At 49.2% G+C, this 25,855-nt stretch overlaps 1 protein-coding gene across 2 annotated transcripts in view; it reads left to right on the forward strand.

Moving 5' to 3' along the window:
• Positions 1-25,855, forward strand: part of ADGRA1 (adhesion G protein-coupled receptor A1) — a 1,087,584-nt gene that overhangs the window by 312,725 nt on the left and 749,004 nt on the right. For both annotated transcript variants that reach the window (XM_075348547.1, XM_075348548.1), the window contains exon 9: positions 23,336-23,534. In XM_075348547.1, coding sequence (XP_075204662.1) covers positions 23,336-23,534 — 199 coding nt within the window. The remainder of the gene's footprint in view (positions 1-23,335; positions 23,535-25,855) is intronic.

The following is a 25,855-nucleotide window of genomic DNA, read 5'->3' on the forward strand; positions in this document are numbered from 1 at the left end:
GGGTCCCGGTGCCATGTCCGCTCCCAGCTCCTCCTCCCGGTACCGCCGCTCCGGGTGTGTGCAGTCTCCCCGGGTACGTATGCCTGCAGGATGCAGGACCTGGCGATGGATCACTTGATTCAGTCACCTGACGCATCAGCTGATCGTAAGTCTCGGGGTGACACTGACGCCAGCGGCCGGCCGGTTTAACCTATCAGCGGATGCGTCAGGAGACTTCATCCCTGATTACCGGCAGCTCCTGCAGCGATCGGACGGGATCAGACTCGCTCTAGGAGCTGCCGGTAATCAGCACATAAGTGAGTATTTATTTATTTTTTTTTTTGCACCGATGCATCTGCTGATTGTATGAACGGCTTTTATACAATCAGCTGATGTGTGATGTGATTCAGGCACTTGAACCTGACACATCATCTGATCGCTTTCCCTTCCAGCAAACCGATCAGATGATATTGGATCCGGATTGGACGGCGCGGGACCCTGACCCAGAATTACTGCGGAGGGGGGTTCTTTATTTCAATAAAGATGAAGTCACTAATTGTGTTGTGTTTTATTTCTAATAAAAATATTTTTCTGTGTGTTGTGGTTTTTTTTATCTTTACTAGAAATTCATGGTGGCCATGCCTAATATTGGCGTGACACCATGAATTTCGGGCTTAGGGCCAGCTGATAATATACAGCTATCCCTAACCCCATTATTACCCAGCGAGCCACCCGGCATCAGGGCAGCTGGAAGAGTTGGATACAGCGCCAGAAGATGGCGCTTCTATGAAAGCGCCATTTTCTGGGGTGGCTGCGGACTGCAATTCGCAGCGGGGGTGCCCAGAAAGCATGGGCACCCTGCACTGTGGATTCCAATCCCCAGCTGCCTAGTTGTACCCGCGACTGGACACAAAAATTAGCCGAAGCTCACGTCATTTTTTTTTTAAAATTATTTCATGAAATTCATGAAATAATAAAAAAAAAAGGGCTTCTCTATATTTTTGGTTTTCAGCCGGGTACAAATAGGCAGCTGGGGGTTGGGGGCAGCCCGTACCTGCCTGCTGTACCCGGCTAGCATACAAAAATATGGCGAAGCCCACGTCATTTTTTTTGTTTGAGGTGGCAAAGAAATCCTGCATACAGTCCTGGAAGGAGGATGCTGAGCCTTGTAGTTCGACAGCTGCTGTCTGCTCTACTGCATACACTATTGGATGGAGAATGCTGAGCCTTGTAGTTCGACAGATGCTGTCTGCTCTCCTGCATACACTATTGGATGGTGGATGCTGAGCCTTGTAGGTCTGCTCCCCCTGACTATCCCTCCAGCATACAGTCCTGGATGGAGCATGCTGAGCCTTGTAGTTCTGCAGCTGCTGTCTGCTCTCCTGCATACACTATTGAATGGAGTATGCTGAACCTTGTAGTTCTACAGCTGTCTGCTCTCCTGCATACACTAGTGGAGAATGAAGAACATATTGAAGAAAGAAATGACATCAGACCTTTTTTTTTTGTTCACTGATAAAAAACGCATAAAGACGCAGTGAGCAAAAATGCGTGCGTTTTTTGCCGCGGTTTTTGCCGCGGGTGCATTTTGCGGCAAAAAACGCACAAAAACGCAGCGTCAAAAAAATGCAGTGTGTGAACCTAGCCTAAGTATGATTCTCCAGAGAAAGAGGGTCTAATTTTTTTTGGTGGGGAAGGGAGTATACTTACTCCAACCATGTTTCTCCAACAATAAGCCCTACCTGAAAATAAGCCCTAGCGCGCTTTTTTCAGTCCAAAAAAAGTATAAAACAGTGTCTTATTTTTGTAAAGACACAGTACTGTTAAGGACAAGATTATGAACTATTAGGAGTATATATGAAGATATCCAAAAACCAGGATTTAAGATGGTGTTTGAACTGTACCACACATATATCTCCTGGCATAAGACTCAGACAGACAGAGTCTTGTGACAAGTGAATCATGCTGACATTGCTTAATATAAATAAGGAAGCAAGGACATTACAGTATATTGTATATCACAGAAGAATAAGCTGTTCTACTTTATCCAATGGGAGACGTGTTACGTATTCTTGGCACCTAGCCAATAATTCCATTTAAATATTTGTACAACTTCCGTATTAAAATCAGTCTTACATTCTATTCATATCTGAGTACGTCTCTGGTGTGGGTGGAAGAGAGTGGTATGCATGCTACCACGAGTGACTCATAATTTGGACTGCAGACAGTTTAAGAGGGATGCATGACTAGATTGCATCAAAGTAAATTTATGGCCGACATTAACAGTACTATAAATGTTCATGAGTCCACTATCAGCAGGACATTGAACAACAATGTTGTACATGAAAGGACTTCAAGGAGAAAGCCATTGGTCTCCAAAAAAAGATTGTTGTCCTGCAGTTTGCTAAAGGTCACCTGGACAAGCCAGAAGGCTAATGAAAGAATATTTTGTGGACTTTCAGACCAGTTTAGAGCTTTTGGTTTAAATAAAAAACAATATCTTGGGACAAATAAAAACACTGCACTATAGAGAAATAATCTCACACCAACTTTGAAATACGCTGTGGTAGTGTCATGGCTTAGTCCAGCTTTGCTGCATTTGGACCAAGACACTTTCCATCATAGAAATGAGAATTATTCCAGCAAACTTTAAACAAAATGTCAGGACGGACATCTGACTATGTGCTGTGTCTCATGAAATTATGAATCCTACATTAAATCAATGAACCAAAGCAGTTGTTCTAAAAAAGAATGGTTCTGGAGCAGTGCCAGAGATGCCCCAATAAGTAGGACTCAAATATGGTACAATAGATGAAAATGCAAAAAAAAATACCGGCTTTTTTGATGGATAGGAGGTATTAGGCCGGAGAAATAAAATCAACAATCTGTATATTGCAACAGTGGTAACAGGCACACAAACGGTTAGCTGGGGTGCATCCAACAAGTGGCACTCCAGCTATTACATTATGAAGACAATTATTATAGGCTACTCTATTCGAAATCCTGACTGGCCTCCGCGAACTGGGCCATGCTGCTACTGCACACTGATTACTGAGGCCTGCACTAAGCCCTAATGTAAGGAGAAGACTGGTATTCCACCCATGGTATCACGATAGGGGGAAAGTTTGTTAGCTTTGGCTTGGTCCCGAGGTAGCTGCGTTAACTTGATGCTGTGTACTCCCCATTAAGGCGACGGTTTCTGTTCTCTCAGGGCTGAGGGGGTCACTGGTTCCACTGGGTTGCGTCTCTCTCTATCTCTTTGTCCTGCAGGAGCTCAGACCAAACGGCTTCGGCTCAGCTTTGTGGACCCTGGTTTTCTCTTGTGGTCCTGCTCATCGATCATCTCAGAATCGGGCACCACTCTCTCTCTCTCTCTAGGCCACAGATTGGGGCGATTTCTCCGGGAATGATCCAGCTTCTTACCCAACTCTCGCCACCGGGAAACTTCTGGATCCCCTCCACTTTCCGATTTTATCTCCTTTTGTGCACTCCTGCTCTCTGCTCTTATATATCACTGCCCCTACCTAAACCAACACACACAAACTGCAGGGTGTTTGGTACAGTCCAAGTTGACAGAGAGCGGAAGGGAGCTTGTCTCTACAAGGTTTAGTCCTTTATAGGAACTGCCCCCCACAGTTCTACTGTAGCTCCTCAAAATCATAATGAAGAATCTTACACAAGCATTGGAGTGAAGGCTATCCTATACACTGTACACTTGTATCAGAAACTGTGGGTTTTTATATGTATGAATGTTTTTATGGGTTCTATTTTTCATTTTAAAGATTCTGAAATACAAAACCTTTTAGTAAATATACACAATGTTATTTTTTTTCAGTAGCTCAGATATTTTTAGCAGTTTTTTTCAATTTTTTAATTCAGCTTCAAACTAATGCCACAGGCCATTTGTCATTGGGTGTAAATTTAAAAAGATGTTTCAACTTTTATCGATCCATTTCCAGAAAAGTTGAAGAAAATATATTTTAAAGTATACTTATCAAAAATCGGGACTGAGTCTGTAGATTATTCTGCACTTAAAAGGAACACATTGAATATGGCTAGAAGACTTTAAACCCTTTAAATATATTATTTGTTTCTAAGGCTTTCTTACCGTGATGCATCTGCAAGGTAATAATCTCTTATTGAAGAGGTCTCCAGTTTTTTTTATGTTATGTCAAACACAAAGACAAGAAGATAGCGGGTGGCAAAACAAAGTCTTCCATCCATTTCAGAAGTAGAGATCAAATTGTTTTGACAGTAGAGTTCCTGTGTTGCTATTGTTAGATAAGTAGAATTATACATGAAAAAGTGAAATTGCCTCTTGAAATCAACAAATAAATATTTTGACCAAAGTTTCCACTGTTGCTTTAGGAGAACACTAGTATAAAAAATTGACACTTGGGACAAGTTTTTGCATTTAGGCTCATGAGCTTCAAGTTACAATATTGGGTTATTCAGTTTTATAAATCCAACATGAAATATCCTATTAATAAATTATAAATTAATAGACGTGAGACCTTGATTTTCTAGCCAGATTAGGTTGCATTTACAAAGATTGTCCATCTGTAATTGTTCTGATCCATGGTGCTCTGCTCTCCAGCAGAGCCAGTGTGCTGCTTTGTATTTTGCGCCGGTGGACGGGTGCTTTCCCATCCTCGGTTATTGCGCTGGTGTTGGGAGGGGCTTCTCTCCAGGCGCCTCTTCCAGGTGATTGCTCTGCTTCATTAGGGAGCAACCTCACCCGGAACACCGCCAGTCATAGTTCCTGCCTGAAGTAAGTGTTCTGGCTCCCTTTTGTGCTTTGATCTTGTCCTCCTACCCCAAACCTGTTGTTACCCCTCTCCACCTGTGTCCCTGACTCTTATGTTGTTCCCCGGCTTCTGACCTCTGGCTTGTACCCTGACCTCGTCTCCGCTTTTCCCCAGTGTACCATATGTGACTGCCGGGCTTCTGATCTCTGGCTTGTCCCCTGACCTTGGCTCCGCTTCCCCCATTTTACTTTATGTGAATTCCTGGTTTATGACCATCGGCTTGTGCTGTGACCTCCACTTTGCATCATCCCTGCATTCCATACGTGACCTCCTGTCTCCTGACCTATAGTTTGTTTGACTTTCCCGCCACTAGTTGCATCTGGTGACACCTAGTGGTAGTTCGTCACACCATCTTTGCTGATCCTGGCTCTTCCACATGTTGCACATGAACCAAATGATTGTGATGGTCACCATGTAATGCTTCATTTGTCCTGCGGAGGTGCAGCAGGGAAATTTACCACTTGCCAGGTGCATTCTTAAAGTACAGCTGCTATCTGTGAATACCCTGTGACTAGAGTTGAGCGGATCAGTTATAATCCGGGTCCGGCAGATCCGGATCGGGTTGCCGCAGAAGTCCAGATCTGATCCGGAATCCGTGTCAATGTAAATCAATGGGGAGCCGGATACGGGACGAGAGAGAGAGAGAGAGAGAGAAAAAGGGATCCGGATCGTGCACCCCGAATCCCGGGTACTGGTCGGACTCGAATTGGGCTCTCAAACCGTCCGGATCCGGAGTTTGCGGATCCGGGTCCGCTCAACACTACCTGTGACCAATCTATCACTATGAGTTTGTTCTTTAACTTATGTTTATGTAGTTTCTAAATGTTTTTATACAAGTAAAGACAACAATTTTCCAGGCTATGGTATTTTGTGATTTGTCATGAGCCACATATAAGCAGAAAAAACTATGCTATTTATCTTATGGTAGACATAGTAGAGAAGAACTATTTCTTAAGAAATACAATTTTGCCCTGAGGAGATGAAAGGTAAAGAAGAAAATGATGTGATGACCAGTTGCAAGAAACTATCACTTGAGTTAGACTATGTCATTTAGAAGCAAGTTCAAAATAGAAGAAATGAAAAAAAAAAAAAATGACTGAAAAATTTAATGTATATGTATTACCAGCAGAATAAAAAGTATAAAGAAATTTTACAAATCGTTTGGATGTAACAATTCTGGAGCAGCTGGGAGGCTTCTATTTTTAGGCTGGGAGGTGCCAAATATCAATGGCTCTTCCTATACTGATAAAACCAGCCCCCAGGTGCCTGCTTTACGTCTTGGCCTGTTATCAAAACTGAGGGGGGACCTGAGTTTGGTTTTTTTAATTATTTATTTACATAATTTTTAAAATAAAATGTGTGATAAACAGATCACTTACGGGGGAGGATGGGTGTGGTTTTTCATCCTTTTTTATTTTTTTTGGTGCACACTACATCCGATCATGGTGTTCTTACCCCTAGTGTGAGCCAATCAAACACTGCAAGTGGCTCACAAAGGGCTGAGCGATGCTCGCGTGAGTGGTCAGCATTCGTAAAGCATCCGAACTACAAACCTGAACTCTTTTTTTTTTTGTTAAGTTTGTGTTTAGTACGAACACCGAGCAACGAACCTTGGGTTCGCTCATGTTTAGTCATATACCAAAAAAACCTTCACATAGTTCACTGGTCTATCTAGATAATCACATTGCTCACATTGCTATCTAGGCTTAAAGAGAATTTGTCAGCAGGTTTTTGCTACCTCATCTGAGAGCAGCATGATGTAAGCAAAGAGACCCTGAATCCTACAATGTATCACTTACTTTACTGGGTGCAGCAGTTTTGACACAATCAGAGTTCTTAGATTTAGCATATAGCAAGGCAGAGAAAGCTGCCCCTGACCATACCAGGCTCGCTATGTACAAGGTCTATAGACAGAGAGCTGCTAATCACAGAAGGGGGCATGCCGGACTAGCTAACTTCTAGCTCACCTAGTCCATCAATGATAATCTCCTGAAGCTAAAGCAAATAATATAGGTAAATAACTGCACACAGTGTGATAAGAGACCCATCCCTGAAATCTGTGTGTTAACCCCTACAGTATGCTTTCTTACATTACATATATTACATAGCAAAAACTTTCTGACAGATTTCCTTTAAGAATTTTTACAAGTATCATTTAGTCAAAAACCTAATGAAACATCACTTAGGGTATAAGCCAACCAACTATGTTATCAAAGTGTTACTCACCACTTGTAAGTAAAGCCGGATAGTCTTTAACCCCTTCACGACCTTGGACGGATCTATCCAGGATCGTGTCCCGTTAAGCCCCGCCCCCTGCCGCGGGCAGGCGGCGTGGATCGGCACACATATCAGCTGTTTTCAACAGCTGACATGTGTGCCTGCTAGCCGCGGGTGGAATCGCTTCCACCCGCGGCCATTAACCCCTTAAATCTTGCTGACAAAGTCTGGCAGCAAGATTTAAATGCGCGCGGCCATGTTTGTTACTTACCGCCGCCCCCACCGGAAGTCACGTGTGTTATCACGTGACTATCGGTGGTTGCCATCGTAGCACAGGGTCATGTGATGACGCCTGCTGCTATGATCTTTCACTTTCATTTTCCCTCGGCCGAGAGCAGAGGGAAAACCAAAGTGAGTGAATCTGCTGATTACAGCGGTATTGCTGTGATCAGCAGATAGCGATCAGCGATGGGATTGCTGATTGCTATAGCCCCCTAGGGGGACTAGTAAAATAAAAAAAAAAGTAAAAAAAAAAGTTTTAAAAAATAAAAAAAAAAAAAAAAAACCTAAAAGTTCAAATCACCCCCCTTTCCCCCCATTGAAAATTAAAGGGTTAAAAAATAAATAAATATACACATATTTGGTATCGCCGCGTTCAGAAATGCCCGATCTATCAAAATATAAAATCAATTATTCTGATTGGTAAACGGCGTAGTGGCAAAAAAATTCCAAACGCCAAAATTACGTTTTTTGGTCGCCGCAAGTTTTGCGCAAAATGCAATAACAGGCGATCAAAACGTAGCATCTGCGCAAAAATGGTACCATTATAAACGTCAGCTCGAGACGCAAAAAATAAGCCATCACTGAGCCATAGATCCCAAAAAATAAGAACTCTACGTGTTTCGGAAAATGGCGCAAAACGTGCGCCACTTTTATTGGACAAACTTGTGAATTTTTTTTAACCCCTTAGATACAAGTAAACCTATACATGTTTGGTGTCTACAAACTCGCACCGACCTGAGGCATCACACCCACACATCAGTTTTACCATATAGTGAACACCGTGAATAAAATATCCCAAAAACTATTGTACGATCCCACTTTTTTTGCAATTTTTCCGCACTTGGAATTTTTTTGCCGTTTTCCAGTACACTATATGGTAAAACTTATGATTTCATTTAAAAGTACAACTCGTCCCGCAAAAAACAAGCCCTCATATGGCAAGATTGACGGAATAATAAAAAAGTTACGGCTCTTGGAAGAAAAGGAGCAAAAAACAAAAACGCAAAAACGGAAAGTGCCCGGGGGCTGAAGGGGTTAATGTAACTATTTTTTTTTTCTTTTGAACTTCTTTCATAACCATCAAAATTAGCACCAATGTTCAAGAGCGCTGCATTACTTTTGTGATCTCACTGCACTATTCCCTTGTCAAACACAGGTCAATTTGTACTTTTTGATTGCTTAAGCTCAGAATGCCCACACAAAATCCTTTCCCAAAAGAATGGGCAGACTTGTAATATATGACCAAGAAAAGTAGGCCAAAAGAAAAGCCTCTGTTTCATAACTTATTTGAGAGTTCTACGTGGGTTCTGTCTTCTATGATATCCATATTTCCTAGTTGTCTTTGTTACACTACTACCTGATCTCCCTACAGAAAGTGCAGCCAGTGGGAAAAAATTACCCTATTGCCTCCAGGAGTCACTAACTTTCATACATAGGGGTGTTCCCAGAGTAGCCACAGTCACCACTCGCCACATCAGTCGCTATGTTGTGAACATTGGCCCTAAGTATGCCTTGGCACTTTGTTTGACAGCTTGCTATGCAGGATATATGTGTAAAGTGAGATGCCAATCTGTGCACAACTCCATGACTTAAAGGGAAACTTGTCACCAAACTTAGCGACTATAAGCTGCGGCCACCACTATTGGGCTCATGTACAGCATTCCAGAATATTGTGTATATAAGAGCCCAGGCCGCTGTGTAGAACGTAAAAATCACTTTATAATACTCACCTAAGGTGCGGTGCAGTGCAGACTGGTCGGATGAGTGTCTCCGTTCTCCGGTACCGGCGTCTCCTCTTTTGGCCTTCTTTGTCCTCCTTCTTCTGAAGCCTGGGTGCACGACGCATCCTACATTATCCACACTGACCGGCATTGGGGTCCCGTGCAGGAGCACTACAATACTTTGACCTCCCCTGCTCAGGGCAGATCAAAGTCGCCTGCGCAGGACCTCAATGCCGGCCTATGTGGATGACGTAGGATGGGTCATGCACCCCGGTTTCAGAAGAAGAAAGACAAAGAGGCCGAAAGAAGAGGCGCCGGTACCGGAGAACGGAGTTACTCATCCGACTAGTCTACACTACCCCTTAGGTGACTATTATAAAGTGATTTCTACACTATACAGAGTGGCCTGGGCTCTTATATATAGTATTCTAGAATGCTGTATATAAGGGCCAAATGTGGTGACAAATTCCCTATAAAGCCAACGGCTCCATAAAGAAATAAGTTCATTTTCACCCAGTAGCTGTACTTTAAGTAAAGTGCCCGGGCTTAATAAGGATTAACCCTATATGTCACGGCCAGGTGTACGGGCAGGCCCAGGAGGTGGATCCACTGGACCGAACTCCTAGATGGTAGGAAAGAGTCCGGCAGCTGGAACACTAGAAACAGCAGAACAGTCCTTGCACACGGGAATAGCGGAGAAGTCCCTGGGACCACGGAGTTATGGGTGGTAGTCCGGGTGACGCAGCTCAGGTTCGGAAGCCGAGATGATGTCAGGCGGGGTCCGGAACCTTGGGAGCAAGATGACGGGTCACCGCAGGGATCCGAGATGGTGCGGACTGTCAGGATGGCAGAAGGACAGCGTTCGGGGTTCAGGATACGGCAGACTGGATGGCGAGGCAAGCACGGCTCTACAAAGAGAGATAGGTGAGTACATGCACTGAAACACCAGGAGACCTGACTCCTAGCTTAGGGAACACGAAGATCAGGCCCCGCCCCCTTGGACAATACACCCCTTTATACCCTGTACCTGATTAGCCTCATTACCTGTTAATGGACGCTGGCCCTTTAAGAAAGGGTCAGTGACCGCGCGCGCGCCCTAATGCGCATGCGCGCAGCCCGGGTGCCAGAAGCCAGGGAAGGAGGCTGAGAAGAGGACGCAGGGGAGCCGGCCAGGGCCTGGGAAGCCGTCGGGCGCCGCGATCGGGGACCAGGGGGCCTGGGAAGGACGGGGACCGGAGGCTGGAGAGCGGGGAGCGTGGCAGGTGAGCCGGGGAGCGGGGCTGAGGACCCGGGGAGCGGAGCAGAGGACCCGGGGAGGGAAGCCAAGGACCCGGGGAGCGTGACAGTACCCCCCCCCCACGCCCCCCTCCCCGCAACCGGGACATGAAGGCACGGATCAGAGGAGTGCCCACGTTCTCCCTGGGCTCCCAGGACCTATCCTCAGGACCATACCCCTCCCAGTCCACCAGGAAGAACTGACGACCTCGAACGGTCTTCATGGCCACGATATCCCTTACCGCATAGATGTCGTCATCGGCAATAGGTGGAGGAGCCGGACAGGCAGCAGCGGAGAAGGGACCAAGGACGACCGGCTTGAGCAGGGAGACGTGGAAAGAGTTGGGAATCCTCATCGTGGCCGGGAGCTGTAGCTTGTAGGAGACCTCATTGATCTTGCTGAGGACCTTAAACGGCCCGATGTAGCGAGGACCCAGCTTGTAGGAAGGTATCTTCAATCGGATGTACTGGGAAGCAAGCCAGACCAGGTCACCAGGAGAGAAACACGGAGGGTCCAGACGCCTCTTGTCAGCGTGTTTCTTCATCCGCTGGGAAGCGCGTCCAAGGGACGCCTTGACAGAGTCCCAAATGGTAGCGAAGTCACGGGCTACAGTATCAGCCGCAGGGACATCCGAAGAAGGGGATATAGGCAATGGAACGGAGGGCTGAAGTCCGTAAACGACATGGAAGGGAGATTTGGAGGACGACTCACTGATATGGTGGTTATGTGAGAATTCAGCCCAAGGCAGAAGCGTGGACCAGTCGTCGTGATGGGCGTTGACATAGTGACGTAAGAAGGATGTCAAGATTTGATTGACCCTCTCCACTTGGCCATTAGACTGAGGATGGTAAGCAGAAGAAAAGTCCAGAGTCACTCCCAGATGCTTGCAGAGCGCCCTCCAGAAGCGGGAGGTGAACTGAGTTCCTCTGTCGGACACGATGTGGGATGGAAAGCCATGCAAGCGGAAGATGTGATGTATATAGGCTTCCGCGAGTTCCTGAGCAGAGGGCAGTCCGGCCATAGGGACGAAGTGAGCCATTTTGGAGAACCGGTCCACCACGACCCATATGACTGTGTGTCCGGAGGATAATGGCAAGTCCGTAATAAAATCCATCGCTATGTGTTGCCACGGAACTGAGGGTATAGGCAGAGGCAGAAGACGGCCATAGGGCAGGTGTTTGGGCGTCTTGTTCCTGGCACAAGAGGAGCAGGCAGAGACATAAGCAGTGACGTCCGTGCGAAGGGATGGCCACCAGTAATGGCGTACAATCGCACCCCATGTTCTCTTCTGGCCTGCATGACCGGCTGTTTTGGAGGCATGACCCCAGTGTAACACTTTTTGCCTGTCAGTCTCAGAGACATAGGTCTTCCCGGGCGGTATCTGGGCCAGAGTGACAGGGGCCACCGGAATAATCTTGCTAGGAGGGATGATAGGTTGGGTAGTCTCTTCCTCCTGCTCCATGGGCACGAAAGACCTAGACAAGGCATCAGCGCGTACATTCTTGTCCGCGGGTCTGAAATGGAGCTGGAAGTCAAACCTGGCAAAGAATAAGGACCACCTGGCTTGCCGTGGGTTCAGTCGCTGAGCGGACCGCAGGTATTCCAGGTTCTTGTGGTCCGTGTAGATAATCACGGGGTACACTGCTCCTTCCAGGAGGTAGCGCCACTCCTCCAGAGCCAGTTTGACCGCCAATAGTTCTCGGTCACCGATGGTGTAATTACGTTCCGGCGCTGAGAAGCTCTTGGAGAAGAAACCGCAAGTCACCATCTTGCCGGAGGAGGATTTCTGCATGAGCACTGCTCCAGCCCCCGAGGAGGAGGCATCCACTTCCAAGGTGAACTGGCGGTTTAACTCCGGACGGTGGAGTACAGGAGCGGAGGCAAATGCTCGCTTCAGGGAGCAAAACGCGGCGTCGGCCGCAGGTGACCAGTCCTTTGGATTAGCCTCCTTTTTGGTCAAAGCGGAGAGAGGAGCAGTCAGGGCAGAGAAGTGAGGGATAAACTGGCGGTAGTAGTTGGCGAATCCCAGGAACCGTTGGATTGCCTTCAGTCCAGAAGGAGGAGGCCAGTTGAGTATGGAGGAGACCTTCTTTGGATCCATCTGCAGTCCAGTGCCCGAGATGATGTATCCCAGAAAAGGGAGAGAAGACTGCTCAAAGACGCACTTCTCATATTTGGCGTAAAGACGATTCTCCCTCAGTCTTTGCAGAACCAGCTGTACGTTCTCTCTATGGGTCTGGAGGTCCGGAGAGAAGATAAGGATGTCATCCAGATAAACTACGACACAGACGTAGAGGAGGTCCCGGAATATGTCGTTCACCAATTCTTGGAAGACTGCTGGTGCGTTACACAGGCCGAAGGGCATCACGCAGTATTCATAGTGCCCATCGCGAGTATTAAACGCGGTCTTCCATTCGTCCCCAGAGCGGATACGAACTAGGTTGTAGGCACCCCGAAGATCCAGCTTGGTGAACACACGGGCTCCTCTGAGCCGGTCGAACAATTCGGGGATGAGCGGCAGAGGGTACTTGTTTTTGACGGTGATCTGATTTAGACCCCGGTAGTCGATGCATGGGCGTAGGTCACCCTCTTTCTTCTTCACGAAGAAGAAGCCTGCTCCCGCAGGAGAGGAGGATCTCCGGATGAATCCTTTTGCCAGGCTCTCTGTGATGTAGGTAGACATGGCCCTGGTTTCGGCCGGAGACAACGGATATATCCATCCTCGAGGTGGTGTTGTTCCTGGGAGCAGGTCGATGGCACAATCGTAGGGACGGTGTGGCGGAAGTACCTCAGACTCCTTCTTGTCAAAAACGTCTGCGAAGGACCAATAGGCCGAGGGCAGTTCCGGTAGGTTCTCTGGAACCGGAGGTCGTCGGATAGGTTGTATGGACTTCAGACACTTCTCATGACAAGCAGAACCCCATCGGGTGATTTCGCCAGTACCCCAGCTGACTGATGGTTCGTGTGTCCGCAACCAGGGAAGTCCCAGCAGGATCTGGTGGGACATGTGTGGAAGGACGTAGAGAGTGATGTTCTCGGTGTGCAGGGCACCGATACGCAGTTCGACCGGTCTGGTGACCCAGGAGATGGTATCAGAGAGGGGTCTCCCATCCACAGAGGCAATCACTAGGGGCTTCTCGAGTAGAGTAACAGGCAGCTGGTACTTGTCCACCGTGGCCTGCTGGATGAAATTGCCTGCTGCTCCAGAGTCGAGGTATGCCTCAGCCGTGAAGCGCGTCTCTCCCGTTGACACTTGCACAGTCCACATAACCGGGTCTGAGAGAGTCCCAGCACCTAGGGTGGCCTCTCCTACCAACCCTAGGCTTTGGAGTTTCCCGGCCTTTCCGGACAGGAGCGTAGGAGGTGAGTGTCCTCTCCGCAGTAAAAGCAGAGGCCCTTGGCGAGCCGCTCTGCTCGACGTTGTTCAGATTGCCGTACTCGGTCGATCTGCATGGGCTCGTGGACGGGAATCCCAGCTGTTGATGACTGCGATACGGAGGGCTTCTGTGGAGGAGGGGAATGTCGTACCGGACGTCTCTCCCGAGACAGCTCTTTGGAGCGCTCCTGAAAACGAATGTCCACTCGAGTTGCTAGGGCAATCAGGGCATCTAGGGTGGAGGGCACGTCACGACCCGCCAACTCATCTTTGATGCGACTCGAGAGTCCTTCCCAGAAGGCGGCTGTTAGGGCCTCATTATTCCACCCGAGTTCAGAAGCCAACGTGCGGAAACGGATGGCGTATTGGCCCACCGTCAGTGTTCCTTGACGTAAGCGGAGGAGGGATGAAGCAGACGCAGAGGCGCGTCCCGGCTCGTCAAAGGTGCTGCGGAAGGCCTGCAGGAACTCTTGAAGATCCTTGGTCATAGGGTCCTCCTTCTCCCACAACGGGTTCATCCACGCCAGTGCCTCGCCCTCCAGGTGAGACATGATGAAGGCGACCTTGGCTTGGTCGGAGGCAAACAGATGTGGCAGCTGCGTGAAGTGGAGGGAGCATTGGTTTATAAACCCCCTGCAAGTCTTGGGATCTCCGGCGTACCGGGGTGGTGAGGCCAAACGCAGTCTGGAAGCATCCGAAGAAGCGGCCACGGGAGCGGGGGACGTGGCTTGACTAGTGGCGGCTTGGGATGTTGTAGACGTGACTGCCGCTTGTAGCATGGTCAGGCGGGTGTCCACGGAAGTCATGAAGTTCAGCATGCGGGTCTGGACTTCACGCTGGCGTTGGAGTTCCTCTTGCAAGGCCGCTAGTGCTGCAGCGGGATCCATGGCCTGATCTTACTGTCACGGCCAGGTGTACGGGCAGGCCCAGGAGGTGGATCCACTGGACCGAACTCCTAGATGGTAGGAAAGAGTCCGGCAGCTGGAACACTAGAAACAGCAGAACAGTCCTTGCACACGGGAATAGCGGAGAAGTCCCTGGGACCACGGAGTTATGGGTGGTAGTCCGGGTGACGCAGCTCAGGTTCGGAAGCCGAGATGATGTCAGGCGGGGTCCGGAACCTTGGGAGCAAGATGACGGGTCACCGCAGGGATCCGAGATGGTGCGGACTGTCAGGATGGCAGAAGGACAGCGTTCGGGGTTCAGGATACGGCAGACTGGATGGCGAGGCAAGCACGGCTCTACAAAGAGAGATAGGTGAGTACATGCACTGAAACACCAGGAGACCTGACTCCTAGCTTAGGGAACACGAAGATCAGGCCCCGCCCCCTTGGACAATACACCCCTTTATACCCTGTACCTGATTAGCCTCATTACCTGTTAATGGACGCTGGCCCTTTAAGAAAGGGTCAGTGACCGCGCGCGCGCCCTAATGCGCATGCGCGCAGCCCGGGTGCCAGAAGCCAGGGAAGGAGGCTGAGAAGAGGACGCAGGGGAGCCGGCCAGGGCCTGGGAAGCCGTCGGGCGCCGCGATCGGGGACCAGGGGGCCTGGGAAGGACGGGGACCGGAGGCTGGAGAGCGGGGAGCGTGGCAGGTGAGCCGGGGAGCGGGGCTGAGGACCCGGGGAGCGGAGCAGAGGACCCGGGGAGGGAAGCCAAGGACCCGGGGAGCGTGACACTATAATTGCAGGTAAATTGTATTTTCCGTGATGACAAATTCCCTTTAAGGTCAACTGTTAGTTTTTCCAAGTTTCACAGATTGTAAAAAAAAGTGTGGTATAAACTGAGATTTTTTAGGTCGTACTTGACATTCTCTTAGGTTCTATCTATTTCTCCTCTCAAAATATTTCAATACTGTAACTTTTTTTTAGGAAGTTCTAGAAATAATTTCTACAATCCATCATTTGTACGTATCTTTGCTTGAAAGATTTGATCTTTTGTGCACATTGCCAAGCAATTTATTATGTAATCTAGGCAGACAAAGGACGGTTTTCAGTCTGTCTGGCATTAGTGCTAAAGGTTATTCTGACAAACAAATACAGTAGAAATACATGCTTGCCTATGGAAATGGGAAACTTTTACTGAATAGCAAAATGTTGCGTACCATTATTTGTATCACCCACAGATTATCATTTTTAACTGTGGAAACTGATTTCACCAAACACTAACTACTTGCACAAACATGCTAAGGAGAGGAGAAATGGAAATAAACTGTACAGGAACCAAATTCCTGAACATCCAGTAATATGAGGAATACCTTTATCTACACCTATATATAGTTCCTAGCTCGGGATGAGAGAACCCAAACTATAAAGTTCGGAAGTTCATACCAAACACAGGAATCGATGGGCATCATGGGACATTACATTACCAATTGGATTATCATCGGAACTTACAGGATTTTTTATTTAATATATTGGTGAACAAGGGCATGTAGTAGAGTCTTTATTCAAGTAAAGTATTATTTCTTGGGTGTGTTTTTTTAATCATTCAATTACCAGGTTAGTAAAGGGGGATCTGATAGATGCCACTCCATTACTAACTGTCACGCTCTCCGGGTCCCCTGCTCTGCTCCCCGGCTCACCTGCCACGCTCCCCGGCTTCCCTGCTTCGCTCCCCGGCTCCTCTGTCAGACATCCCCCGCTCCACGGTCTCCAGCCTCCATCACCTGCTGTCCCCAGGCGGCCCGGTCCCCGCTCCCGGCGCCCGTCGGCAGCCCTGCTCCAGGCCGGCTCCCCTGCTTCCTATACACCGCTCCCTGCCCTGGCTTCTGGCACCCGGGCCTCGCGCATGCGCATTAGGGCGCATGCGCGGTCATTGACCCTCTCTTAAAGGGCCAGCGTCCACTGACAGGAAATTGAACACACAGGTACAGGGTATAAAGGGGTTTAATGTCCAAGTGGGCGGGGCCTGTTCTTTGTGTTTCCTAAGCTAGGAGTCAGGTCTCCTTGTGTCTCTGTGATATACTTAACTATCTCTCTTCTAGAGCCGCTCCTGCCTCGCCATCCGGTCCTGCCGATTCCCGAACCCCGAACGCTGACTATCTGCCATCCCGTCAGTCCGTACCATCTCTGATCCCTGTGGTGACCCATCCTCTCGCTCCATCGGTTCCGGACTCTGCCTGACAACATCTCGGCCTCCGAACCTGAGCTCCGTCACCCGGACTACCATCAGTGACTCCGTGGTCCCAGGGACTTCTCCATTCCACTCTTTTGCACGGACTGTCCTGCTACCCGTAGTGCTCCGGCTACCGGACCCCTTGCCTTCATTAAGGTGTTCGGCCCAGTGGATCCACCTCCTGGGTCTGCCCGTCCACCTGGCCCTAACAGTAAGAACAGGCCATGGATCCCGCCCAAGCACTAGCGGCCTTGCAGGAGGAACTCACACGCCAGCGTGAGACCCAGACCCGCATGCTGAACTTCATGTCTTCTGTGGACGCCCGCCTGAACACGCTGCAAGCGTCGGTCACATCTTCGGCATCTCGAGCTTCCACTGTACAATCCACGGCCACAGCTCCCGTGGCAGCCTCCTCGGATGCTTCCAGACTTCATTTGGCCTCACCACCCCGGTACGCTGGAGATCCCAAGACCTGCAGGGGTTTCATCAATCAGTGCTCTCTCCATTTCAAGCAGCTGCCGCACTTGTTTGCCTCCGACCAAGCCAAGGTCGCGTTCATGATGTCCCATCTAGAGGGTGAGGCGCTGGCCTGGATGAACCCCTTGTGGGAGAAGGAGGATCCGGTGACCACCAACATCCAGGAGTTCCTGCAGGCATTTCGTGGCACCTTTGACGAGCCCGGACGCGCCTCCGCGTCTGCCTCATCTCTCCTCCGGCTACGTCAGGGGACTCTGACGGTGGGTCAATATGCCATCCGTTTTCGCACCTTGGCTTCGGAACTCGGGTGGAACAATGAGGCTCTAACCGCCGCCTTCTGGGAAGGCCTCTCGGGTCGTATCAAAGATGAGCTGGCTGGTCGTGACGTGCCGTCCACCCTGGATGCCCTGATTGCCCTAACGACTCGAGTGGATCTACATTTTCAGGAACGATCCAAAGAGGTGTCCCGTGAGAGACGTCCGATACGGCATTCCTCTCCTCCGCAGAAGCCCGCCGTACTTCAGTCAACGTCATCTGGTGTCTCCGTCCACGAGCCCATGCAGATCGACCGTTTGCGGCAGTCTGAACAACGCCGAGCAGATCGGCTCGCCAAGGGTCTCTGCTTCTACTGCGGAGAGGGCACACACCTTCTACGCTCCTGTCCAGAGAGGCCGGGAAACTCCAAAGCCTAGGGTTGGTAGGAGAGGCCACCCTAGGTGCTGGGATTCTCTCAGACCCGGTTACGTGGACTGTTCAGGTGACAACTGGAGAGACGCGGTTCACGGCCGAGGCGTACCTCGATTCCGGGGCAGCAGGCAATTTCATCCAGCAGGCCACGGTGGACAAGTACCAGGTGCCTGTTACTCCACTCGACAAACCCCTAGTGATTGCCTCTGTGGATGGGAGACCCCTCTCTGACACCATCTCGTGGATCACCAAGCCGGTGGAACTGCGTATCGGTGCCCTGCACACCGAGAACATCGCTCTCTATGTCCTCCCACACATGTCCCATCAAATCCTGCTGGGACTCCCATGGTTACGGACACACAAACCCTCAGTCAGCTGGGGTACTGGTGAAATCACCCAATGGGGCTCCTCTTGCCACGAGAACTGTCTGAAGACTATTCAACCTATCCGACGACCTCCGGTTCCAGAGTCCCTACCGGGACTGCCCTCGGCCTATTGGTCCTTCGCGGACGTCTTTGATAAAAAGGAGTCAGAGGTACTGCCGCCACATCGTCCTTACAATTGTGCCATCGACCTGCTCCCGGGAACTACACCACCTCGAGGACGGATATATCCGCTGTCTCCTGCCGAAACAAGGGCCATGTCTACTTACATCACAGAGAGCCTGGCAAGGGGATTCATTCGGAGATCCTCCTCTCCTGCTGGAGCAGGCTTCTTCTTCGTTAAGAAGAAAGAGGGCGACCTACGTCCATGCATTGACTACCGGGGATTGAACCAAATCACCGTGAAAAATAAATACCCCCTGCCGCTCATCCCCGAATTGTTTGATCGGCTTAGAGGAGCGCGTGTGTTTACCAAGTTGGATCTTCGGGGTGCCTACAACCTGGTCCGCATCCGCTCTGGGGACGAATGGAAGACCGCGTTCAATACTCGCGATGGGCACTATGAATACTGTGTGATGCCCTTCGGCCTGTGTAACGCACCAGCAGTCTTTCAGGAATTGGTGAACGACGTGTTCCGGGACCTTCTCTACATCTGTGTGGTGGTGTATCTTGATGACATCCTGGTCTTTTCTCCGGACCTCCAGACCCACAGAGAGAATGTGCAGCTGGTACTACGAAGACTGAGGGAAAATCGTCTGTACGCCAAGTACGAGAAGTGTGTCTTCGAGCAGTCTTCTCTTCCCTTCCTGGGTTACGTAATCTCCGATACCGGACTGCAGATGGATCCGGAGAAGGTCTCTTCCATTCTCAACTGGCCCCCTCCTTCTGGACTGAAGGCAATCCAACGCTTTCTGGGATTCGCTAACTATTACCGTCAGTTCATCCCTCACTTCTCGGCTCTGACTGCACCTCTCTCCGCCTTGACCAAGAAGGGGGCTAATCCAAAGGACTGGTCACCTGCGGCCGACGCCGCGTTTGGCTCTCTGAAGCGGGCATTTGCTTCCTCCCCTGTGCTCCACCGTCCGGAGTTAAACCGACAGTTCACCTTGGAGGTGGATGCCTCCTCCTCGGGAGCCGGAGCAGTGCTCATGCAGAAGTCCTCCTCCGGGAAGATGGTGACTTGCGGTTTTTTCTCCAATAGCTTCTCAGCGCCTGAACGCAACTACACCATCGGTGACCGAGAGCTATTGGCAGTCAAACTGGCCCTGGAGGAATGGCGCTACCTTCTGGAGGGAGCAGTGTACCCCGTGATCATCTACACGGACCACAAGAACCTGGAATACCTGCGGTCCGCTCAGCGACTGAACCCACGGCAAGCCAGGTGGTCCTTGTTCTTTGCCAGGTTCGATTTCCAGCTCCATTTCCGACCTGCGGACAAGAATGTACGAGCAGATGCCTTGTCCAGGTCATTCATGCCCATGGAGCAGGAGGAGAAGACATCCCAGCCCATCATCTGCCCTAGGAAAATCATTCCGGTGGCCCCTGTCACCCTGGCCCAGATACCGCCCGGGAAGACCTATGTCTCTGAGACTGACAGGCAAAAAGTGTTGCACTGGGGCCATGCCTCGAAAACAGCCGGCCATGCTGGTCAGAAAAGAACATGGAGTACGATTGTACGTCATTACTGGTGGCCATCCCTTCGTACGGACGTCGCTTCTTTTGTCTCAGCCTGCTCCTCTTGTGTCAGGAACAAGTCGCCCAAACATCTGCCATATGGCCGTCTTCTGCCTCTGCCTATACCCTCAGTTCCGTGGCAACACACTGCAATGGACTTCATTACGGACTTGCCCCTGTCCTCCGGACACACAGTCATATGGGTCGTGGTGGATCGGTTCTCCAAAATGGCTCATTTCGTCCCTATGGCTGGACTGCCCTCAGCCCAGGAACTCGCTGACGCTTACATACAGCACATCTTCCGGTTGCATGGCTTTCCATCACACATTGTGTCCGACAGAGGAACTCAGTTCACCTCCCGCTTCTGGAGGGCTCTCTGCAAACATCTGGGAGTGACTCTGGACTTTTCTTCAGCCTACCATCCTCAGTCCAATGGCCAAGTGGAACGAGTCAATCAGATCTTGACCTCCTTCTTACGTCACTACGTCAACGCCCATCATGACGACTGGTCCACGCTTCTTCCTTGGGCTGAATTCTCCCATAACCACCACGTCAGTGAGTCCTCCTCCAGCTCTCCCTTCCATGTCGTTTACGGACTTCAGCCTTCCGTCCCATTACCTGTATCCTCTTCCTCGGATGTCCCTGCTGCTGATGCTGTAGCCCGTGACTTTGCAACAATTTGGGACTCTGTCAAGGCGTCTCTTGGACGTGCTTCCCTGCGGATGAAGAGACACGCAGACAAGAGGCGTTTGGATCCTCCGTGTTTCTCTCCAGGAGATCTCGTCTGGCTTGCTTCCAAGTACGTCCGATTGAAGCTACCTTCATACAAGCTGGGTCCTCGCTACATCGGGCCGTTTAAAGTCCTCTGCAGAGTAAATGAGGTCTCCTACAAGCTGCAGCTCCCGGCCACGATGAGGATACCCAACTCCTTCCACGTCTCCCTGCTCAAGCCGGTTGTCCTTGGTCCCTTCTCCGCTGCTGCCAGTTTGGCTCCTCCTCCTATCGCTGATGATGACATCTATGCGGTAAGGGATATTGTGGCCATGAAAACTGTACGGGGCCAACAGTTCTTCCTGGTGGACTGGGCAGGGTATGGTCCTGAGGATAGGTCCTGGGAACCCCGGGAGAATGTGGGCACTCCCCTGATATGTGCCTTCCTGTCCCGGTTGCGGGGAGGGGGGCGTGGGGGGGGGTACTGTCACGCTCTCCGGGTCCCCTGCTCTGCTCCCCGGCTCACCTGCCACGCTCCCCGGCTTCCCTGCTTCGCTCCCCGGCTCCTCTGTCAGACATCCCCCGCTCCACGGTCTCCAGCCTCCATCACCTGCTGTCCCCAGGCGGCCCGGTCCCCGCTCCCGGCGCCCGTCGGCAGCCCTGCTCCAGGCCGGCTCCCCTGCTTCCTATACACCGCTCCCTGCCCTGGCTTCTGGCACCCAGGCCTCGTGCATGCGCATTAGGGCGCGTGCGCGGTCATTGACCCTCTCTTAAAGGGCCAGCGTCCACTGACAGGAAATTGAACACACAGGTACAGGGTATAAAGGGGTTTAATGTCCAAGTGGGCGGGGCCTGTTCTTCGTGTTTCCTAACCTAGGAGTCAGGTCTCCTTGTGTCTCTGTGATATACTTACCTATCTCTCTTCTAGAGCCGCTCCTGCCTCGCCATCCGGTCCTGCCGATTCCCGAACCCCGAACGCTGACTATCTGCCATCCCGTCAGTCCGTACCATCTCTGATCCCTGTGGTGACCCGTCCTCTCGCTCCATCGGTTCCGGACTCTGCCTGACAACATCTCGGCCTCCGAACCTGAGCTCCGTCACCCGGACTACCATCAGTGACTCCGTGGTCCCAGGGACGTCTCCATTCCACTCTTTTGCACGGACTGTCCTGCTACCCGTAGTGCTCCGGCTACCGGACCCCTTGCCTTCATTAAGGTGTTCGGCCCAGTGGATCCACCTCCTGGGTCTGCCCGTCCACCTGGCCCTAACACTAACTCCTGGGCTTGATGTCAGCTGTCAATTTACGGCTGACGTTAACCCCATTAACTATTACTCTGATTACCATTGAATCAGGGCAATCGGGAAGAGCCAGGTATAGCACCAGATTTTGCCCATCAAATGGATACACCATTTCTGGGGAAGCTGTGGGCTGCTATTTTTAGACTGGGAAGGGCCAAGTGAGCATGGACCTTCTCAGCCTGAATAATATCAGCACCCAGCTGTCTGCTTTCCCTTGGCTGGCTATCAAAAATAGGGCGGAACCCATGACATTTATTTGATAACTAGCCAAGGTAAAGCAGAGGTTGCAGCCTGTAGCTGTCTGTTTTAGCTGAGCTTATTATAAAAAAAGTAAAGTGAAAGCGCACGTCATTTTTTAATTTTTTATTTATTTATTTAATTATTTTTACACTAATACAGATGACTGACTGCAACTAATCATGTGCCGTCACAGAGGGTGAGGGATGTGTATCGCAGTCTGACTGCAACCAATCACACATGCTGGCACAGAGGATGCTAATAGGAAGTAGTGAATATTCATATAGTTTAATGAGCAAGCCAAAGAGATTATCTGCTGCCTGATCTTTGGGGAAATATGGCGTGAATTATTGGAATGCTATTTTCCCCATTTTGCTTCCTTTTGCAGCCCCCTAGCCCCTCCTATGTCCATTTTACAGCACAGAAATTCAGGTCCCCATTGACTTGTATGAGGTTTGTTGTTCAGGACAAGTTTGGTTCACTAACCTAAGTTTTTTTTAAAGTCTGTCCAATCCCGCCAAACCCAAATATCCACAATGATTGCTCATCTCTAGTCCTAGTCATTGTGTCTTCATGGAGGTAGCATAAAATTACTGATGGACATGTTGAGTGACATGCCTCAGTCTCTTATCAGCTTTAACTTCAGGATGAGAAAAGTGTGCTACTGGGGCAGAAGGCTTGGTTTTCTTGGTTTTGTAAGAACCATCTATGAAGCAGTAAACTCTTTTGAAGAATGTATGTACCATAAAGATAGACAATGCAACTGCTATGGGGCTTTTGGGTACCGACCTATGTAATCCTACCCTACTGCGAGGTGGCAAGAACCTGTTTAGGTGCTATCGCTACAATCGGATGACAAGTACTTGTGTAGGACTCCTTTCTCCAGGGTATCTACTTTCTTACAAACCAGATGAACATAAAATTGCTCTAACGTTATCTTGGGTGGAAAACCTTGGCACAGTATTGGGGTCCTATTTTGATTTTAGGTGTGGGGTCCCCGATACGTATATTCTGCCTTAAGATGATATGATTGTATTTTTCTGTTGCTATGCTTTAGTAATCTTTTTATTGATACTATTTGTGTCTCATAGATGGCCTAGAACAATAGCTGGTATGACCGCATTACATCCCTGCAAACAATTTTCTATCGGTTCATTGCTGTACTCCGATGCAGAAGGAGAGCGAAAAGCCTGGCGTAAGTGTGACCGGGCTGGAATCTGGAAAGAAGAAGACTATACCGCCTGTCCCTTCTTAAATGAAGTGACAAGACATCTTCATGCCTTCAGCCTGGTAAATATTCCTTTCCAATCACAGAACATTTAATAATAATTATTTCCCTCCCTCCCTAATGAATAATTTAGGCTGAGGGAATTATTATAATAACATGCTTTGGTATTTGATAAAAAGCCACATCTGAAGATAAGAAAGCATAGTCTATGGGGAAAACTATAAAGCATTTTATGGCTTCTTCTTAACCCAGCATCCCTGCTGCTATCACCTATATTAGTTCATATACAGAGGATGGAAAGCAGTGTGAGCAGCCTCTTTTTACCTAAGCATCACTGGTATCTTCAGTATTAGATTAGGTAGACAGGGTAAACAGCAAGGTGAGCAGTCTGTTCTTTCCTCAGCAAACCTTACATCTCAAATATTAGATGGGAAAGACAGGGTGGGCAGCAGTGTGAGCAGCTTCTTCTTACCACAGCACTGCTGGTATCTACAGTATTAGATAAGAAGGTCACGGTGAACAGCAGTATGAGCAGCCTCTTCTTATCTCAGCTTCCCTGATATCTTCAGTATTAGATCAAACAGACAAATTGGATAGCAGAGTGAGCAGCCTTTTCTTACCTCAGTGCTCCTGGTATCTCCAATACTAAATTACATAGATAGGGTGGACAGCAGAGAGTGCAGCCTTTTCTTACCTCAGCACTCCTGGTATCTAAAAGTAACAGATGGGGTGAACTGCAGTGGAAGCAGTCTCTTCTTATCTCAGCACCCCTAGTATCTTCAGTGTTATGATCCGGAACCATGGAAGACCACCATAACTCATTGGTAAAAGGTGACAAGAGCATTGGCAACTAATCTGGCCGCCATTCCCTTACTAACCATCAACACTAGAAGTAACCGAGGGGTGAACTAACATTCTGTGCACCGCGAAACCCAGACGGAGAACTAGCTATCCTAAAGGAAAGAAAGATGAACAACTCTCTGCCTCAGAAACAGACAAAGAATAGCAAGCCCCCCACATTCATAGACTGCGGTGATATAGGAAAACACAATACACAGATAGATGATAGGATTAGCAAAAGGTGAGGCCCCCACTGACTAAAATAGGAAAGGACGGGAAAGGGGCTGATGGTGGCCAGAGAAAAACCCTGCAAAATTCCAAATTCCTGATAGTACAAAAAGGCCCTCAGATCGCACGATCTGAACTCCGTCCTATACCAGGCGCTCTTGTCATACTAATGAACAGAAAACAAGAATCATTACAAATGCAAAAAGCCACAAACACATGGACTTATAGGAGCTATACTCCAAACAAAACTGCAGGGAGTTTCCCACCTAAGCAACTGAGAGGGAAAATCCCTGCATGCAAATAAACTGAAAACAACCACAGCAAATGACAAACTCAGATAAGAGTAAAAGAACCAAACAACAAATAAAGAGCAAAGCACTTATCTGGGGTAGATGTGGTGTGGAGCAGAATGAAGCAGGCTGGTGAACAAAGAACAACTGACATCCGGCATAGCCTGCTATCAGACCAGGATTTAAATAAGCAGAGAGTTAGCAATGGAAACGCCCATTGTTCAACACACCTGGTCTATGTCCAAACCATTCCTGGCCACAAGAGGGAGCCTCCCAGCAGCCAAAGCATAACTGACATTCACAACACTTCAGTAGTAGATCAGATAGTTAAGTTGGACAGCAGAGTGAGCAGCACTCCTAGTATCTGCAGTATTAGATTAGATAGACAGGGTGGATAGCATTGTGAGCAGCCTCTTGTTACCTCAGCACCTCTGGTATCTCCAGTATTAGATTAGATAGACAAGATGGATAGCAGAGTAAGCAGCCTATTCGTACCTCAGCACTCCCGTCCAAATGTCTCCAGTAATAAATAGGGTGGACAGCAGTGTGAGCAGCTTTTTCTTACCTCAGCACTCCTGATATCTCCAGTATTAGATTAGATAGACAGGGTGGATAGCATTGTTAGCAGCATCTTCTTAATTCAGCACCCTTGGTATCTGCAGTATTAGATCAGAGAGACAAGATGGATAGCAGAATAAGCAGCCTCTTCTTACTTCAGCACCCCTGGTATCTGCAGTATTAGATCAGAGAGACAAGATGGATAGCAGAGTAAGCAGCCTCTTCTTACTTCAGCACACCTGGTATCTGCAGTAATAGACAGGGTGGACAGCAGTGTGAGCAGCCTCTTCTTATCTCAGTACCCCTGGTATCTCCAGTATTACATCTCAATATTCTCTTGGAGCATATCTTCCTATACATGCAGAAGTGGGATAGAGCTGTTTACTGCACATGCTCACACTCACCTGTCCTATTAATATTCTCAGACAGGTTTCTGTCAGTGTAAGAGGATAGCGGTTATTTTTACG

The sequence above is a fragment of the Anomaloglossus baeobatrachus genome, chromosome 5, assembly GCF_048569485.1.
Source record: "Anomaloglossus baeobatrachus isolate aAnoBae1 chromosome 5, aAnoBae1.hap1, whole genome shotgun sequence".
In the NCBI taxonomy this organism is placed as follows: Eukaryota; Metazoa; Chordata; class Amphibia; order Anura; family Aromobatidae; genus Anomaloglossus; species Anomaloglossus baeobatrachus.